At 38.1% G+C, this 19,750-nt stretch overlaps 1 protein-coding gene across 7 annotated transcripts in view; it reads right to left on the bottom strand.

Moving 5' to 3' along the window:
• The window catches only part of ATP2B2 (ATPase plasma membrane Ca2+ transporting 2), a 432,242-nt gene that overhangs the window by 19,336 nt on the left and 393,156 nt on the right, over positions 1-19,750 (bottom strand). For all 7 annotated transcript variants that reach the window (XR_005103974.1, XR_005103975.1, XM_037385876.1 and 4 more), the window contains 4 exons: positions 12,491-12,704; positions 8,643-8,854; positions 5,461-5,568; positions 1,443-1,625 (listed from right to left, as the gene is read on the bottom strand). Coding sequence is in view for 5 of the 7 variants with exons in the window: in XM_037385876.1 (XP_037241773.1) it covers positions 1,443-1,625; positions 5,461-5,568; positions 8,643-8,854; positions 12,491-12,704 (717 nt within the window). In the remaining 2 variants the exon portion in view is untranslated. The remainder of the gene's footprint in view (positions 1-1,442; positions 1,626-5,460; positions 5,569-8,642; positions 8,855-12,490; positions 12,705-19,750) is intronic.

Below are 19,750 nucleotides of genomic sequence, written 5' to 3'. Positions count from 1 at the left end.
CTTGTCACCTTTATACTGTGACAATTTGAATTTTCACTAATGATGAGTGCTCCTGACTCAATAAGAGTCAAGACACACAACCTCAAAGCTGAAGATCCATATTTAATTAATTACCACAGAATCCTGGGAATTTACCCAAACCCTTCATCCCTCTGATGGTAGTTTCCACCTTCTTTATTGTTTGCTCTGTAGATGCACTAGAGAAACCTAAATGTCCTACTTTCTGTTAACTGCTTTCCCTCATTTTTTTTCTAAAATGCATGGCTGCCTCTTTCTGCAGAAAAAAAAAGTACAAATTTGTAGATGGAAAAAGGGACAAAGTACTTGAATGAAGACAAAAATCAAAATCTTCTGAAATAAAAATGTTCTTCAAAAGATTCTTTAAAGAAAAAAATATTTTTCTTAATTATCCACGTATTTTTTCTTGTAAGCACCATGTAAAACATTGCTCTCTTCTGTAAGCTTGCACAAATACTTGATCTTAGAAAGATCAAGTAGAGAGGACTGGAGTGCTACAAAACATGCCACTTCACTGCAATGGAGAAGGCAAAATAGTTCAAATAATCTTTTAGCACTACAGGACAAACTTTACTAGATAACCTAAGCTGTACTATATTTAGCACCATGATTCAGTGTAAACATTTAGTGTATTGAAAAATGCCTTTTTTTTGCATTTAACAAAAGCTGGGGATTTTTAAAATGAAAAGATTTTTCTAAATCTTTTCTAAATCTAAAAGATATTTCTAAGGAATCATCCATAGTAGCCAACACACACGTTTCAATATTTAATAGCTGCTTAGGCCGTTACTACTAAAAATAAATCCAGAAACACATTTTTCGTTACCCAATAGGAAAGAAAATAACTTCCTTTTAATCATGAGATGCATATATATGGTAGTGCCAGAACTGAAAAGATTATTTTTTTTTAATCAATCAAATGGCATTTTAGACTCAACATTTTAAATTATCCTGTTATTGCAGAAGTGGCAACAACAATGTATTTTTGACAAAATAAACCAGTATGTTTCAGAAACCCTTCATAACATTTTGCTAAGCACTGTCACAGCTATTTTATAGTAGCACTATTTTATTATTCTGTTTCATCTATATATTCTAATATTATGTTTATTATTCTACTTCATCACTGAAGTAGAAAAAGAATGTCTATTCACAGCAGTCACAAAAAAGTAGTCCTATTTTTTGCATATTATCATTTTATAATCTTTTCACTTTGTCTCTTTGCACACACCCCTTTGTTCAGTTCACCTATTTCACTTTTTCATGTGTTCCTCCTTTGAAACAGTAAAGCAAATAACAAGTACCACCACTCGCACACACAAACACCCTGTGCCTTTCCTTACAACGTTATCTTGCCTTGATCAAGATTAAACATCTTTTTTTTTTTTTTTTTGAGACCATGTGGGCATTCACTTTTAGCATACCTGGGTTTGGATTCTGTTGAGCCCTCTGAACCAGAGAATTTGTCCACGTCGAAGTTCTCTCTCTGCATGATCAATTTCTTCAACATCTTCATTGAGTTCTTCTTCAGGGACCTCCTCCTTCTCAGTGAGCCTCCCTGCCTCCTTTAAAAACTTTAGCCTACTTGTTGGGATGGTTGCAATGACCTAAAATTATAAACAAGTACTGAAAACATAAGCCTCATTCAATAACAATATCATAATAATCTGCTAATTACAAAAGACACTGACATTTTAATGGGATCTATAATATTTCAGGAAACCTAAGATAAGCATATTCATAACGGTACTTTACCCTTACACAACTCAACTCCATTTTAGTAAAAAATACATCGTTTACTGTGTAAACAATTAGCATTACTTGCATCGTTAAACCACACAGGCAACACATAGCTATGGAGCAAGCTTAAGATCAGGGAACACGTCCTTTTTCAAAAAACTGAAAGAAGATGGAAGCATTTGAATGTAATCGTTTAAAGAAAACTTAGGAAGACTGGCATGTCTGCAAGTTTGGGTACTTCTAATGACTGATAATAGCCTCATGTACGTTAAAGTAAGCTTAAAACTAGTTGCAGCTCATGCTTTTAAATCTTCTCATGCTACATTGGTTCACGTATTCAGCTTCTCTTTGTTTCAGCAAGTTGAAATGCTTTTCTAAGCACATATAAAAAATGAAGTTTCTGAAAGGTGGGTTTGACTGTCTTCCTGTTGGACAACTTCTAGGGCTCTCTCTTACTATGTGTCCTTATTCCTAATAAATTCTGATTAACTCAGCCCCTCTTCTTATTCTGTTTGTTCACCAGAGTGGTCCTTGGAAGTAATTAATACAGGAGAGAGCTAATAATCTTAAAAATTAACTAATACTGCAGTTAGACAAGTTTCTAACACAATTATTTTTAAATACATTTCAGCGTTATCCTCTTGGGCAGTCATTTTCTCTTTGTTCTGATGTCTTTTGTCAGCTTGAACAAAAACATGAGCAGATGGCTATTTAAACAAGACATTGCCTGGAACATATTGAACACTTAAAAAAATATCTACAAAGTTAACTACTAGACCCATTTAGCAAAAAAAAAAAAAAAAAGTGCTGCAATTTTCTTTTTGTTTGTCTTTGTTTCAGCAGTGAGGAATTACATCTCTGAAGGCCAAATGTGTGGAAAACAGAGAGAGAATCAGACAGTTGCACGAAACTTAGTGAGGATGCATCTTACAGTTTTGGAAAACTGGAATGGATATAGTGAAGACACCTGAAAAGGCACCAAACATTTTTGGGATGAAAATAAACTGCTGAGTTTCCCAAGGGTCTCCTTGAACTTCATGATCCACAACTCCACTTTTATGGTATAATTTATAAAGAAATGTAAAGAAAAAAAAAAACAAACCCTAAACAAACAGCAATTTGTTTCTACCTTACTAAAGAACTTCTTTAAAATGCATTTTGGGGGTTGAAACGCAAGTTGTAAACTTGGAATATTAATAAATTGGTGTGACACGAGCAAAGACAGAACAAGAGAAAAAAAGAAAAGGTAAATGCTAGTCATTTATAAATACTTACTGAAACTCCTTCAGCTTCTCAGCTTTCAAAACACTATAGTGCCAGCACTCTACAGAAAGAAGCTACTTGAGAGTCTCTCGTATCTGATGAAATTGATGGTGATGAAGGACTTGCAAGATAGTGCACACAGAAACAACTGTATTTGGTAGTGATTTTGTGCAATAGAACGATCCTCTCCTTAACTTCTCTTAAGCTAGGCTGGTAGATTCTGCTCTAATTCTTTTCATTGGGTGTTTGCGTGTCTTTTTGTTTGTTCGTTTGTTTTCTGTATCTGCAGGCACCGGCCCAGTTCAGGTAACAGCAGGCTCAGTAGACTGGGTGTAGATTAAGGAACTAACTAACATTCCCAGGAAAAGTATTGCAGTTTTAAAGAGCGATCAATAATTCTGGGGATGTAACATGAAATACTTTGGAAAGAACTGGTTTTCAGAAGTGATGAGGGCCACCTTTTAGAAAACTGTTCCTCAAATGATTTTTTTAAAGCGCCAAATTTAACATCCAAACTCAAAAATCTTAATTGGCTTTAGTGATTCACAAGAGCAGCAGGCTCAGGAAACTAATAAAACAAAGGGATAACCAATCTGCTTTGTGCTGAACTAGGATTAGTGACAGCAGGAGAGAAGAGGCTGAGAAAGGAGAGGAGCACCTCTTCGAAAGGGCAAGGGGTCTCTCCCACTGCGGAACTCCATGAAGAGAGGCCTTGCTACAAACTGTAAAGCATGGAAATATGTAAATAATACATTTTTTCAGCTTGTGGGTTTTGTTTTTTTTTCTGGTTTATCACTAAATACTGACCACAAGAACAAAGATTTTTTTCCTCTATATTTTCTCTGTGTAAAATTGTAGTCTTTTCAGTGGTAAAATTGTTGAGGTATCCCAATCGCCATTTTAATTTAACGGTTAGGCTCTCACCATAAGGCTTGGGCAACTATGCCCATCTTCAACCTGAAAACAGATGCTGATATTATTCTTAGTTTTCAAAGGTTATGTAATAACCATGTATAACAAAATTTAGAAGTCAAATAGCACATTGATGAAAGGCTGTGGCAAATTCTTCCCAGCTGAATGAACTGGTAAAACAGCTAGGATTTTTCTCCCTTTCCCTGCATTTCTTCCCCTCTCCCAAAGGTGGTATCTTCCCATGAGCTGAAAACAAATTTTTCTTTCCAAGAGTTATCAAATAGATTTTAGCTCTTCGTCCTCCAAGGTCATAAATCAAATCCCATCTTCAGGTAATAATTACAGTACAACGATCTCATAGCGGTGGTTTCCAGCAAGATACGCATTAAAAGCTGTAATAACTCTGAGCTTATTTCTTAAAAAAAATCTGAGGCCCAATTGTCCAAAAAGTAATTTTTTTTTCCATAAGAGAACAAATAATCAGTTTTGAAAGCTATCACCTATTCATCACACTTCCAACAGAACCATTCAGCCGTCACTTGCAGTTGGCAATTTCTTGCCTGTTTCTTCATAGCGGCAAACTAGTTGATCTATACATATCTTTACATCTGAGAGGCAAAATGTAGCCTCACAGGTGGCATCAATTTAAATACATAAATAATGCAAAGATGAAAAAATTAACATTATTATTAACTTTGCAATACGTGTTCCTACATACAAGGCCAACGTAGCATTTTAACAATACTGATTGTATCTGTAGTATTACTCCCAGACAGATAATAAAATAATTTAATTACCTCATTGACACTTGTTTTTACAGCTAGATGTGATTTTATATTAGCTAATGATGACAGAGGTTGCAGCAGAATTTTAAAATGACGCATGAATTAAACTGCACTTCTCTACAACTATTCTAGGAAAAAATCCTTTTTCTTTCCCCCCCTCTTCCATCCACCGCCCACAGAAGCAGGCAGGGCAGAGGATCACTGCAGGCACCTATTAAATGCACTGGACTTCGTCCCACGCCAGCGATGAGGCTACTGGGGATTGACAGAGCAGCAGTTTCAGCAAGGGAATGAGCGGGCTGACATGGAAGTAGAACTTTTCACTTCCAAAAATTTGGCATGGCTGAACATACCCGTGCTGCAGTGGGTGCTCGGTTGCAGGAAAGGTTGCAGTGTGTCTGCCCTTACTATACTTCTTTTGTGACTAGAGGACTAGGTTATGAATCAAACATCTTTCATGAAAAAGCCTAACTGAAGAACACCTTGGTGAAAGCACACCCTGCTTAGGGAAAGAAAAGACAGGAAAATTAACAAAAATCAAAAGAAGCAGTGGGATAAGTTATCCTTACTACTGTATCTGTTCTTCAAGAACTTAGAGAGCACCCTGCATTTCAATGTGTGCTAAATACAACATCGTGAGAGATCAAGGAAACAACAGTATAGCAGGATTATGAACAATATCAGATCTTTGATTTATTTATAAAACCAAAAGAAAGAAACTTGCACATTCCTGAATGCTTACCTGACCCCATACAAGTTCTCCTAATCCAATGAATACACACCACATCCACTGGTCAAGCTGCAGGGGAGAGCAGCTAAATGGTTTTCCTCCAAACTGCACAATTACTATCTACAAAGAAAAGCAGAAGAGAAAGTTAAACACTTTCTGGGAAAAAAAAACCCCAAAACCAAACCAAAATACTCCCTCCAAAAACAGTGAAACCCCACAAAAACCTCAACAACTTTCAGTCATATTTTACTTGAGATTTTACTTTGTCTTTCTACATATTAGAGCTCTGCTGGTTTGATTCCAACATATTCTACCGGTAGAATGGTCAAACATCCTAATAATCTCTTGCTCAGTGGACTGAATCTAAAGAGCACCCAAAATCAAAATACTGTCTTATATTCCAAACACATCATTAGAACTCTCAGGTGGCACTAAGTCAAGCTGCCAGAAGAACATATTTGGAAGCCATCCAGCAACAACTGCAGAATCTCGATCACTAAAAATCAAACCACACAAACGTCTGCACCCTGAAATAAAGGTCTGAAAAACCATACCAATTCCTGCTAAGGCTTCCTTAGCCTCACATCTAACAACAGTCACGTCTGGATTCCTAGGCAGAAGGGAAACAGGACTGTCCCCATTCTCCCAGCTTCCGAGTATTCTCAGCTGGGGATATGCTGACCCTGATGTTTATTTTGGATTGTCCGTTGCATGAGATGTTTTCCCCTCTACACTTACAGATGTGCTATCAAGGACAGACTGACAGCATACCAAAATCTAGTCCTGTTGGAGAAAGAGGGTGGGAAAACCACATGCTTGCAGCAGGATAACCAACTCGCATAGAATGTGAACAAGTTTCTAAGACTGGTTAGACTGAGAAGGGTTAACTAACTGGAAACCAGGTACTATTCCTATCTCTTGTTTGCTGCAAAGCCAGGGACCTGAAATCACAAGCCAGAAATTTAAACTGTCAAAGGCTGCAGAACTGCAGTTTGAAGTAGTATGTCCAGTCTGAGACACAAAGTAACACTAATACATCAAGTGGCTGCTTGCCTGTGTGAGTGAATAAACACAAACTATGAACACAAAATCATTCCATGCGAAGTGCAAATACGCAGGAGGAAGGAAGTGACAGAGGATGGAAGGCAGTGGATAGGAAGTGGGGAAATGATTGCAAAGAGTAAGGAAAAAGGACGAGGCAAAACAAAAATTATGAATGTGATGCTAAAATAATAAGAAAGAAATTACAGCTTGACATAGAAAAATTTCTAAATGCTGTATGGAAGATTTTAATGGATCTTCCTTCAGTGTGAAAATTATTTCTTTATTCTGAAAGCAGAGAAAGGAATTAAAAAAATAAACTACTGCTTGTCTGATGACAGGAGTGGTAACTACCCTTTTATTTTCCAAGCTGTTGTAGCTCTCACAGAAGCACGTGCTGATCCTTAGCAAGGATTCATTGTAATAGTCTCCATATTTTTAATTTAAAAATTTGGCCACCGCTGCTGGATTTTTTTTTTTTTGGAGGGGTTTAGGAAGACTAAACTAAACTAACCTAACTGACAGTTAATGGAACTATGGCACTCCAAGATGATATACTTAAGCCAATTAGTCTGTACGTCACAGGAAGTGTAGTAAATATGTATGGAACTAAGAAAGTTTTAAATATAAAATAAAACCACTTCTGTAATCTCCCATATCCATTTACATAATCCAAGCACCTGGAAAGGGTCATTTTCTCTTTAGAAGAAAATGCCTGGCTCACACACCCAGCTACTGAAACACACGGCTAAAATGGTAAATACTTTTCTGACATTGCTCCTACAAGCAGCATTACACAAAGCTGTATTCCCACAACATAGTAAAGAAAGTGGAAAATTAACAGAAAGATTAACCTGTTGTCCCATGAAAAATCACCTGATTTTAAAAAGAGACTTAAAACCCAGTAAGAGTCGCAGCCTAAGTACTCTTATGCTCCAATGTCCTTGTTGATGCATTGTCAGAGCACCACCCTAGTGCTTTGAGCTGTGCACTTAAGGATTCCAGGTACTATTTCAGTAGGGAAGAGTGAGTGAACTCAGCAGCTGATTCAGAGATGTAGCTAGCAGCTAGATGACGCTTTTCAGCCAGACAACTGAGCACAGTAATGCCTAGAACTAACAAAACATCCTCAAACATTATCCATGATGGGGGGAAAAAATAAAAAATGAGATGATTGTGAATTTGTCGGGCCTCTCCTAAAGGCATTTTAGTTCATAGCAGTAAATCCATGTTTTCAAACTAGCTGTTAAAGACCACCACTATCAAGTTCTACTACCAATCACTGGTGGTCTTTCTCCCATTAGTGAGTGGTTCCCCCTTCCTGTTTCAAACCACTATAGCCCACATTCAAATATCATCCTCCTTACTCCTTTCATGAGAAAGGTCCCAATACTGACAGCTTCCAGGATGCCACTGCAGAATTGAGCAATAATAATATCAAGATAGCAACAGCTGAGCTCTAACCAATTGTGAGGGCTACAGAAGACTTCTAGAAGGTAATGTCAAATGGTATCAAGTACAGGACAGATGCCAGCAAATTGATGATACGGGAGCAAAAGGAGGAATTAGGGTTCTTACAGAAGTAAAATTACAACCATTTGGGAAAAGTGTGTATTTCTGTAATTATGTTCACATGTGACTGAGACAGCAAGCTCAACAGATGGACATGAAGAATTACTACCAAGAAGCAGTATTACTGAGAACATCAACTGCTATTTGGCAGTGGCATTTAACCTCAGAAGAAGAGGTTGGCATTACCTATTTGTCTATTATAGCTATAGAGCTGATTTGTCTATTCATGGAGTAGTAAACTAATGTAAAATGCTTTGTTGCTATTGTTCGGTATACTATTTAATAATTTCTTCTAAAATACCCAGCTACATTATCAACAAATCATGATGGCCATTACCATTGTACTTCAGATTAATTTAAGATTTGACCTAGTTATAATGATAAAAAATCATGCTGTATCAGTATGGCTACATAACACTTTCCATTATTGACACCTGTATTGATTAAGAAAGTATCTGAAACCAGGTGGTTTACTATTAAGTGTGCCTCCTACAGCATTTACATTTCAAAAAAACACACAGGAAAAAAACCTTAAGGTAGATTTCTGATGAATCGTTACAAATTCTTGCCCAGACCATTACCTGAATAGCAAATGTACCCAGTACAATAGTGCAAAAAATAGGATTTCTGAAGATGCCATCGAAGACATTTCTTTCGCCATGGATTTTCCGTGCATTGATTTCATTGAAAAGTTGCATCATGACAAAGGTGTTGAAGATAATGGTGTAATGCTCTGAAGGAGGAGAGTGAAGTGGTGCATTCCTCCCACTGTCAATCTTAAACATTTTCTCACCTATGTATAAGACAAAAAAGAAAGGTTTCCACTCGAATAAATCAATCAAAACAAATTTATATTCCCCTTGTTTGCTTTAGCTGGTTGCCTCCTGTGCTCTGCTTTCTGCACTTACTCTAATACAGGCAGAATTTATAACACCAGCGAGCAAAAGACATCTAAACTTCCTGAGCAAGAAGCTTCTCAAATGATGACTTCCATCTGTCTAATAACACAATACACCTATGCAAACAGTTTCCAGTAGCATTTTTCCTCTAACCAAGTAGTAACTACTCTAAGAAGTCAATTCTCCTGATGCATTTGAGACCACTGACAGTATATGTGCAATTTTCTACAATGGTTGGAAGCAACCACTGTTCAGCAGTTTTTACCAACCTGCTAACCCGGTATGGCATGGCTCTCCACAAGCATTCAAGGATATTAATGAGAAAAAACAAAGGCATTCCTGGTTTTAAATAGATTTGGGTTTGATCATTCTGCTAGTCTGCTTTGAAAGCTTTGGGTTGGAAGGGACGTTAAAAGATCATCTAGTGCAACCCTCCCTGCCATGGGCAAGGACATCTTTCAGCAGGTCATGGTGCTCCAAGGCCCAGCCAGCCTGGCCTTGAACACTTTCAATGATGCAGCATTGGCAGTTTCTCTGGGCAACGCGTTCCTGTGTCTCCCCACTCTCATTGCAAAAAAATTTCTTATGTCCAACCAAATCGACCCTCTTTCAGTTTAAATTTCTGTCCCTTGCCCTGTCACTACAGGCCTTGGTAAAAAGTCTCTGTCTTTCTTAAAAGCCCTCTTTATACACCCAAAGGCTGCAACGAGAGCCCCCTGAGAGCTCTCCCTCAGGCTGAGCCAGCCCAACTCTCTCAGCCTTTCCTCACAGAAACGTCGTTCCAGCTCCCTGATCAGTTCTGTGGCTCCACACATGGACCTGTTATGGTCCATGTCTAGTACTGGAGACACCAGAACTGGACGCAGCGCTCCAGGTGAGGTCTCACTGGAGTGGGTAGAGGGGGAGAATCACCTCCCTGGAAGTGCTGGCCACGCTGGGCTTTATGCAGCCCAGGACACAGCTGGCTTCCCGGCCGGCACGCGCACACAGCCAGCGCACGCCGCCCCATCTTCATCCACCCTCTTATATACAAAGTTTACAGATAACACACAGTTACTGAAAGTGAAAGAGGCACTGCCTTAACGTAAGGATGGGGCATTCACATGCGAGTGTAAATAATAAGAGTAAAGAAGATTATCACAATGCTACTCTTTTGTAACCAGCGTGTTAATAAAAGCCAATTAAACCTTGAACATTGTTCTTCTATGCCGTTAGCATTGCATTCAAGATTTCTGAAAAAAGAAGAAGAAAGGTTTCCTCAGGTTTTCTCCTGAGGTCATTAATTCCATCAACTAAGTTAACAATGAGCTTTTTTTTTTTTGCCTTGGGATATTTGAGTAGCTCACATTCAAGTCCCTGTGAGTAACAAGCCAGTTTCCAAAGAAAAATTTTGGCTTATAGTCTTCTGACAGAAAGTAGATTGCGATATCACAAATGTATCGGTAACACAGTATGAGGCCACAAAACTTAAGACTGGGAGAGAGCAGAGATTTTTAAGAAGATTATGCATCTCCAGAGACATAACTCGGTGTTGGAAAACATTCCCTTTACTACATCTGAACAATAAAGGGGAAAAAAATCAACAAAAGCAAACAGATATCATAATTTTATCTTTTATAGATACACATACACATACAAATATAACATCTATTTGCTTTTGTTGAATACACACAGAAACACAAATATAAGAATAACACTTTCCTGTACCTGTCCTTAAGTCTCTGTTATTGCATTGCATCAATTAGCAAAGCAGAACATGCTGCTGTTGTGGAATGGCAGTAGTTAAGCCCATAACTAATTTTAATTTCCAAAGAAGTTCCAAAAGCTGTAATAGTACATCAACTTTAAGTTTATTACACCTAGTTGCTGAGGTTAAGATATTTTTATACTACAGTTGGACAGAACTAGACAGTGACCTCTGGATTTCTGATGTGCCTGATGTCCCAAAGGCATTACTGTATGTTCAAACACAATGTATTTTTTGCCACATCATACAAAAAACAGAAAAACTTTATGTACTAGTCTCTACAGAAACCTGCTATTAAAAGGAAGTATCAGTTGATCAAATGTAAGTATTTCTCATTCATTTGGAACTTATGTTCTAAACTCGAAACACTGAGTTTAGAACACCATCTCACTGCAAAGCTGAGCCTCATAGAGTTTAGAAAGGAAAAGAGTGTATTTCCGAGGCTTATCAGAAAATGCGTTGGGCTGTGTCCTTCAAAGTATGCAAGGGTTTTTCAGACACCCTCAGACGTAGTTAGACTAGGGCGAAAAACCCTGGTTTTCTTTTCATCAGGATTCAGTATAAAGTATTTTAAACCATCAAGCCATTAAAACTCCCCATAAAGTTCACAGAAGTTCTCGTTCCAAGACTCATCAGTTACCAAGACCTTCTACACCTGTTTTGGAGAATCTGAAATGACAGTTTCCTTAGACTCACTAGACATTCTTCAAATGCACTGTAAGCCTAACAATATCACAGACCATCTCTCTTCAAAACTTGGCAGTTATTTTGGTTTGAATTGCTCTACTGTAAACAGACCACCGCCTCCATTACAAATAAGCTGCCAGTTGGTAGTAAAGTGGAGTAAGACTTGCACAATGGAGCTCAAAAAACTCCTGAAAACCATTAATTTACATTTACAGCATACAGGGAAGTATGATTATAAAGAAAAAAGCCTAAAAGACAACACATGTAATTGAACAGCAATGACATAGAGACAAGAAAACAATACCCAGTTGATAAAATTATCAGTCCTTTGACTAAACTCACTTATGATTGTGGAGCAGCAGAATCTATTATTAGCCCCTACTACTCCCTGCAGCAAAAAACATTCCTCCTCCTTCCCTCCCCTCTCCAAATTACGATTTATAAAAAGCATCCATTGCTAGCAAGGCCTGGAGAAGAGTCCACTAATCTAACAGATTAGATTTTTTTTCCCTTTTACTATCCATTCTAGATATTAAATACCAAACCAGAGTGTTACTAGCATCACTTAATACTGAGTACTTGCTTATCTATACTACCTAAGATCAGCAATACTTCCGGACTATGGCAAACATTTTGCTCCCAATTACAGCTTCTCCAGATGTTGATAAAATGGATCTTGATTTTTGCTGTGCTTTTTTTTAATTTGTTGTTACACGCCTACTAAAGATGACTAGTCTCTCAAAGAAATTTCAGTATAGAAGCAGCAGGCTGGATACTCCCGTTAAAACCTAACCTTCTACGCTATGTTTTAACAGAAACTTTTGCCAAAGTCCAAACCTGCATTTTGTTAGGAGGCAAAAAAGCTCACCGAGGCCCTTCCCAATGTAAACAACATGTGAAAGGTGACTAAATCCCTCTGTTGCAACTATTCCTTTTCCCATCTGATCCCATCAAACAGCTCAATCCTGCCAGCTGTTTAACTGTGACAAACTTAATCTGCGCACATTGAGGGGTTACATTTAAAGCACTTTGACGTGTCAGGCTACAAGACCTAGATGCTTCTACACTAAGCAACAAGCCTAACAAACTTTCTTACCGACAAAAAGAAGCGTAAATATGAGAGTAAGCTGATAAACAGCATGGCCCAAAATGTTCTTCATCATGGTGCGGGATATAAGAGGTTTGTTCCTGCCGTACGGCTTTCTCAGCAACAGAGCCTCTGTCGGAGGTTCGGTGGCCAAGGCAAGGGAGGCAAAGGTGTCCATAATCAGGTTGACCCACAACATCTGCACAGCTTTTAGAGGAGAGTCCTGTGGAGACAAATTAGGATGTTAAATATTTCCTAGAAAAAGAATTACTGTCAGGTAAGTCACTGTGACTTTATTTCTTCCCGTGTGACTGCAAGCGGTGCTGAGGACAGGACACCGAAACACCTTGGTCTGACCTACTCCGGCCTCCCTATGTTTCCTATGCAAGACCAGAATCACAGGAAACACAGTGATCTCAGCCAAGATAAATTATTTCTCTCCAGTCATTTAAATAAGGGATCTTTACAATCACACCATTCTGGTAAAGCATAACATTAACACTTTAGAAGACATTTCCCAAGACCCTTTTGTTACTCCATGCATCACGCTTAAATTTGCAGCTGGATTTAGATAATACAAGCAGGAGGGTTTTTTCCTGGAAGAAAAATTATATTGAAACAACCTAAAAAGTACTGTTTCCTTTTACTATAACCTATATGTTATCTATATTTTTGCTATATGTTATCTATATGTTTACTATAACCTATCTATATGTTTTTTCAGAAACAGCTTGAAATTATTAGAAATGTATGAAACAATTACCGAGACATTTTAATATATCTTACTTAAATAAAGACCTTTTAAAAACAACAGTGACAAAAAAGATGCCTGATGCCTGAATTTAAAAAAAACATTCTGAAACTCATTTAACTATCTCAAATGTGCAAAAATAAGAAAATTTTGTTATTTTAATGGTTATCAGGATAGCATATTTGAAAAAGTGGAACTGGAAAGAAAAAAACCCCACATTACCACTTGTCAGGATGAAGCATTTGCTTTTCCACAGCAGATCGCCCCCCACTAGAAGGAGCTCTTTCCCCACTGAATACGAGAATGAGTCTATGGTCATATTACAGAGGACTTTAGATCACATTAAAAAAAAAACAAAACCAAAAAAAAACCAACAACCAAAAAACCCCAAACAAAGACCCTCCAAAACAAACCAACAAAACAAAAGTAAATAAATAAACTACCGCAGATCTCAGGAGAACTCTAGATGGCTATTACAAAGTTTTGATTTCTAATTCATTGGGGCAGCTGTAATGATAGAGAGATGCAATTGCTTCAAGGGTTCATATCAGGAAAAATGATGTAGGTTAGGTTCCTTGTTTGTACCTAACAGCCTCCTACGCCTTCAGACTGAAAACAAAATGGGCAGTATCGGTGAGGTCTGCTTCTTGTTCCAAATAGACGGGTTTTATTAGGAAAATAAAATCTCAAAAGTAATCAGGTATCAGTATGACACATTTTATAATGGAAGTGAGTTGATCTACAGTGCAAAAGTTGGAAGGTCAAAGCGTTATTTTTATGCCTTACATTGCCGCGGCGCTGCAGCAGCTCCATGCAGAAGCAAAGAACTTATGGAACAGCATACAAGGCAAAGCAAAGCCAATGAAAAAACCCTTATGAACCCTGCCCTTTTCTTCCAAGGGTTAAATGCTCATTTTTAATGAAATATTATCAAATAATGAGGGCCAATATCCATTCAGCAGCCCAAGGACATAGGGAGAACAAGGGTAAGGAGTTTGGTCTCTTGTGGATCTGGTTTGTACTCCAACTGTCCTCTGAGATCAAATATTATTCCCTCTTGAAAACGTATTTTTAACACCCATGCATTTACACAACGTTTGATATATTTTATTTTTAAAAAATATTATTTTTTGGCTTATTCAAAGGGATGGAGAAAAGCAACCTACTGTTTCTAAGTCTTACAGGTTAGCTACAGGAGGGAAGGGAGGAAGATGAGCTTTAATTCTTGACTTGTTGGTTCTGGGTTGCATTAACTGGGCTTACCTGAAGAGTTCAGCTCACTCATTTGATATGGAGCCGCAGAAATAGGAAACATTTTATTTTTAGAGGCAGCTAAACAACAAAAAGCAGTCAGGACAAACTTCATTCCTCATTTATATTTACCACTACTAGTGGCTCAAACACAGAGGGCACTTGCACTAAAAGCAGTTTTTTGCTAGGGCTCAGAGACCCTGGACTTGGACACAACATATAAAGAAAAAGGAAAACATGTTTTCTACTGAAGAATTTTCCTTCTCCTATTTTTACCTGTCTAGTAAGTTTTCTCGAGAAACATTCTCTACTCTGAGATGTTACTATAGCTGAATTTCCACTTCATACACTGACTTCTATGTCAATAAGATGGAATTTGTCTGTTACACTTAATAAGTAGAGTCAAATATTCAGGCGTCTATCAGAGCCTGACATATACCTAGCATAACGGGAAGTCAGATTATTTCAGTTTCTAAGTCACACAGCTGTAATTGGCAGTCATCAGTTTTGGCAACAACACGTTCTCACCATTTCACACTGCCAATCACCTTGGGTGGCTATGGTACCCCTAATAATTATCTATTATTGGCAGCGCTACGCTGTTCAGTCAAGTGTGAAAGCTCATTCTAAGCTGAAGCCAAAACATTAAATACACATTAGTCTGGGCAGGCAGTGGAATGAAATTTCCACTGCAACTCTATCTGATTTCTGATTAGTTGGTGGAAACTGAGGAAAATACATATTGGCTAAGGAGCTTAGTCTTTCATTACAGGTTCTAGTCACTTATGCAAGTGGGATGCAAATTCAACATTCTTTTCACTGCATTTTAGCCACTAACTGACTAGCTAATAATTCTTAAGTCACTTTCTGAAAACTTTGGGGATGAAAGCTGTTCAAATTGCAAACCACCTAAAATCACCACTTATTTGTCAAATTCCATTCCACCTGACCTTGAAATAGGTTAACGTTGGCCTAGAGGTAAAAGGAAAATGTCCCTTAAATCAAGTGATGTTACACTTCATCTTGGAAACACTTAAAAGTACATATCGCCAAAGGCTGGAAATAAACTACAAATCTTTTGTGACATGCAGAGCCTCACAAATTTTAGAGCTTGTTACTTTTGATTTACATGACAAGCTGTATGTAAAGGAATAAAAAGGTATTTTCACCCATACATCTTTACTCCCACTTGTCACAGAACGCATGCATGGATTCATAAAAATGAGATCTTGTGGTAGGTTAAATTTATACACATTACTGCAAAAAAAGTCAGCCCTTCCTTGCTTCTGCTACTAGATTACACCCTCTACTAATTGTATGGAAGCGGCACCTTCAATTCTATTTCCATGCCTCTCAGCCTTCCCAAAACAAAGCTAAACAGTACATACTTTGATTTTACATGATAGCTTTTTCAAATTTGCCAATGCTATTATTTTAGGATTTGGCAAATACCACTCTGCAGTAAAACATTATAACCATGTAAATTACTGCCTTATACATGTAAGTATAGATCATCCTCAGTTTTTGAACAAGATCTGGAAAAACAATAAGTGATTCATGCGGTAGTTCATTGCTACAGTGCTTTTTAATTAACATTTAATTTTCCAAACATAATGTCCTATAGAGTTACTGTTTTCAGTTCCTAATGTCTGCTAAAACATTAAGTCTTTCTCAAAGAATGAGAATAATAATAATAATTTGAATGTACAATGTTAAAAACACAGCCTTCATCTTCTCTTTCTTTAATGCAACCTTTTTGAATAGTTACATTGCCTCAGCAGTTGGAGACACAGACAAAATCTGGCATGGAGATAAACCTGCTATCTTTGTAGTTCCAGTAAAAAAACTGTCCCATTTGACTGAACTGCCTTTTAAAATCTTTATTTTGTACATACCCAGATTATTTTTAACCGCTCCAAACATAATGACCTAATATTTTCTCGGTACTGTGTTGGGGACAGAAAAGAGGGTGAACCTTCTGGCTTTGTGAGGCACATATAGACCTCTCTATATGATACTTAGAGATGAGGAGCAATGGCTCATTTGAAGTACAAAATTCACAACAACTGTAGGCAGCTCTCCAAAGAAGAACCCTCACTGAGTCAATCAAGGGCTCTGCAAAAACGTTATTCCAAGAATGAAGTCAGAATATAAGAGTTTATATCTTAAGCTGGGGTAAGAGCTGCTAAACAGAAAGGACGGTTCTATTCCAACTGGTCACGATAACCACATCTTGATCATTTTAAAAGTATGCATTGGGCAACACAGAGAGAAGGAAGCAAGAGGTAAATGAATTAGATTAATTGAAAGATAAAGTGAATTAACACAGCTCAGCTTCGTTGTGCCACACAAACCGCGCTGACCAGCCCAAATACTGGCTGTGATCTCACTGCGGGTGTTCCGGGCACACCCGGCACGAAATGAACCAACAAGTCAAGAATTAAAGCTCATCTTCCTCTCTTCCCTCCTGTAGCTAACCTGTAAGACTTAGAAACAGTAGGTTGCTTTTCTCCATCCCTTTGAATGAGTGAAAAATGAATATTTTTTTAAAAATAAAATATATCAAAGAGGACACACCTATGCAGCTACAGATTGAGTGACCTCGATTCAGCTTTTAATCAGAAACTTCTTTAAGCTTGGTTTTCTTGTGCGACCTAGATCTGAGTGCTTTATATCAGCTGTAGAATCACAACACAGGAGTTCAGTATTAGTCGAAAATTGCAAACTCTTGGCTTTTACATTGAGCTGTTTTAAACTGAAACAGGGCCCAAGGTAAGTTAGATCCCTGCAAGGGGCAGCTCGGTTTTGGCAGCAGCCACACTAAGCTTGCCAAGGGGTGACACTGTATCTGTAACCCCTACGCTGCTCGGAATGCTTGCTGTCACCTTAACATGGCTTCGTGCTGGGACCCACGATGGAGATGCAAACAACCATTTGCACTGGTCCCTTTCAGTCTGCGTAAGTACTTCTTTAACAGCCCACTGCTGCTTCTTTATAATCCTTGTACAATAACACTGGAGTAGCACATAGGGTCACATACACTATGTACATGTAGATAAACGTGTACTGAAACAGCAAACCAGGACGAAACAGAAATAGCAGCTATGGTAGATATCCTCTCTAACAGCAGCATCTTGCTAAAGCAGGCATTGAGTATGTAAATAATAAAACAGTATCTGCTTAACATTTAACAGAATTAAACTAAACAGTAGTTCCCTGAGGTGGAATTGGCAAGGACACCAATTTTATTTATGTATTTGAGAAAAAAAAAAAAAAAAAGCAGCAGAACCTTAAAACGATCACTGATGGTTACAGGTTCTACCTAGTATTTTTCTCAAGCTTCTCCATGGCACTCTAAGGTGCTCTGGACAAAACAAATCAGCTCCTACTTGGCAATGCATTCTCTGGGTGCTTCTTGGAGGCCCAGTTTTACTCATAATAGTACTCACACAGTTGGACCTTTTCATTAATACAGAGTTGCTGTGGTTTCATTAGGAGTCCTGCAGCAATACAACCACATACACATATTTACACGTCCACCAATGCAATTGCAGGATCAAGACCAAATAAAATCAAGTCTATTTAGCTACAAAGCACAACCCAAGTGTTAAAAAAAGAAAAAAAAAAAGGCAAAACAAAGATGTTATTATCTTTGTACTTCCTTTAAGCACAAACAGTAGAAACACAAAAAGAGTAGGTAAAAGTAAAAGAAGCTTCACATTCAAAGCATCCCAGTATGCTGGTTCTGAATTGCAGGACAGATGTTTTGAGAGGTGACATCAAGAAGCACAGAAGAAATGTTACTACCTACATGGATTTTTTTCTCATTCTAGATTTGATGAAAAATCACCAAATATATAGCCTGTGTAATACACATTAACCTGCACAGTAATTGTGGACTAAAATTATATTCTCTGTGTCAAAGAAAGTCAAAGTGACTACCTAAAAGCAAAGTAAAATTCAGTTCGACATGGACCTTCTTTGCTTGCGTTTTGAAGGTCGCAGAAAGCTGTATTGCCATTGGGAAACTATAGATTTTAGCTTCATTTTTTTTGTTAAGAACTTAAACGTTTCAGCCCTGCGTACAATTTTTCAGACTTAGGTCTATGTGTGTGCACCTAGCCTGTTGTACACAAGATTTTTTAATTTTTTTTTGGTATACTCATGCATTTTGTGCTAAAGCTATTTTCATAGCAACCAGAGGGTACAGTATGTTCCCAAGTGTAATTTTTTTAGTAAAGCTTATGAGCCAAACAAGCATAATGCCCTCTCACCAGCTAGAATCTTTTGAGTCAAAGCTTAACAATGTTTGTTCACAAGGCAAGATCCTTCTTAATGAGACAGACCTGAGAGCTACTTGAGATTATCAGCAGTCAGGCCGTCGAGTGTCAACAGAACTACAATGGAAATAACTGCTGCCTTTCTGCTACAATCTCAATTTTAGCTCCTTTCAGATCTCTCCTCAGGATTTGCATTTTTATTGCCGAATGAACACATTGCTTAAGAATCTATTTGGACAGAAATACAGGAATTCTAGGAGGTGTACGTTAAAACTTGTAAACAGGGACAACAGACTTGACAGGCTCACCGATGGGTCTCACAGACCACTGGGGCAGTATACATGCACTGGGCCAGGTCCAAATCCTTCTTGAAGCCAACGGAATCATTCAAAGGATGAAGAAAGCTCCGGAATTAAAAAGGAGAATACCCTTGAACTGATTATGCCCTACACATGCAAAATAGTCTGCACTAATTCAGTAATGTTTTACCTCTTCAAGAATAAAGTAGAAATTCTTTAGTTAACAAACAGAATATATTTCCCTTCACGCTTTCATGAAGCAACTGGAAAAATGCTGGACATTAACCAAAAAAAATTCACTTTAAATAAATGTTAGTAGGCAGTGACTGAAAGTCTATAAAACAGGGTCTTAAAAGGAAGCACTCGCCTCAGCTCCAACGACGGTATTTTGGCCGTGTTGCTGTTAGCACTTTTTTCCTGATGAAAATCCACAAGGACTAACCTCCCAGAGTTTTAGTCCTTTTTCACGTACCCTCTGTTACCAGCAACGATTACTTGACGGCTAAAAATTTTCTCAATATGCTTGGATATATTTCCCACGGGAAAAGTTACCTGACTTCTGCCGCGGCAGCACTGCCGCTGCCCCACGGCACAGGCTCGCTGGCCACCGCGGGCATCACCCAGACCGGGGGGCAGCGTGGCAGGGGACTAGCACTTAGCAGCTCACCATTTAGACTGCTTGGAAAAC

The sequence above is a fragment of the Falco rusticolus genome, chromosome 4 (assembly GCF_015220075.1).
Source record: "Falco rusticolus isolate bFalRus1 chromosome 4, bFalRus1.pri, whole genome shotgun sequence".
Lineage (NCBI taxonomy): Eukaryota > Metazoa > Chordata > Aves > Falconiformes > Falconidae > Falco > Falco rusticolus.
The sequence above is the reverse complement of the archived record's forward strand: the minus strand, read 5'-3'. Positions and strand labels throughout refer to the sequence as shown.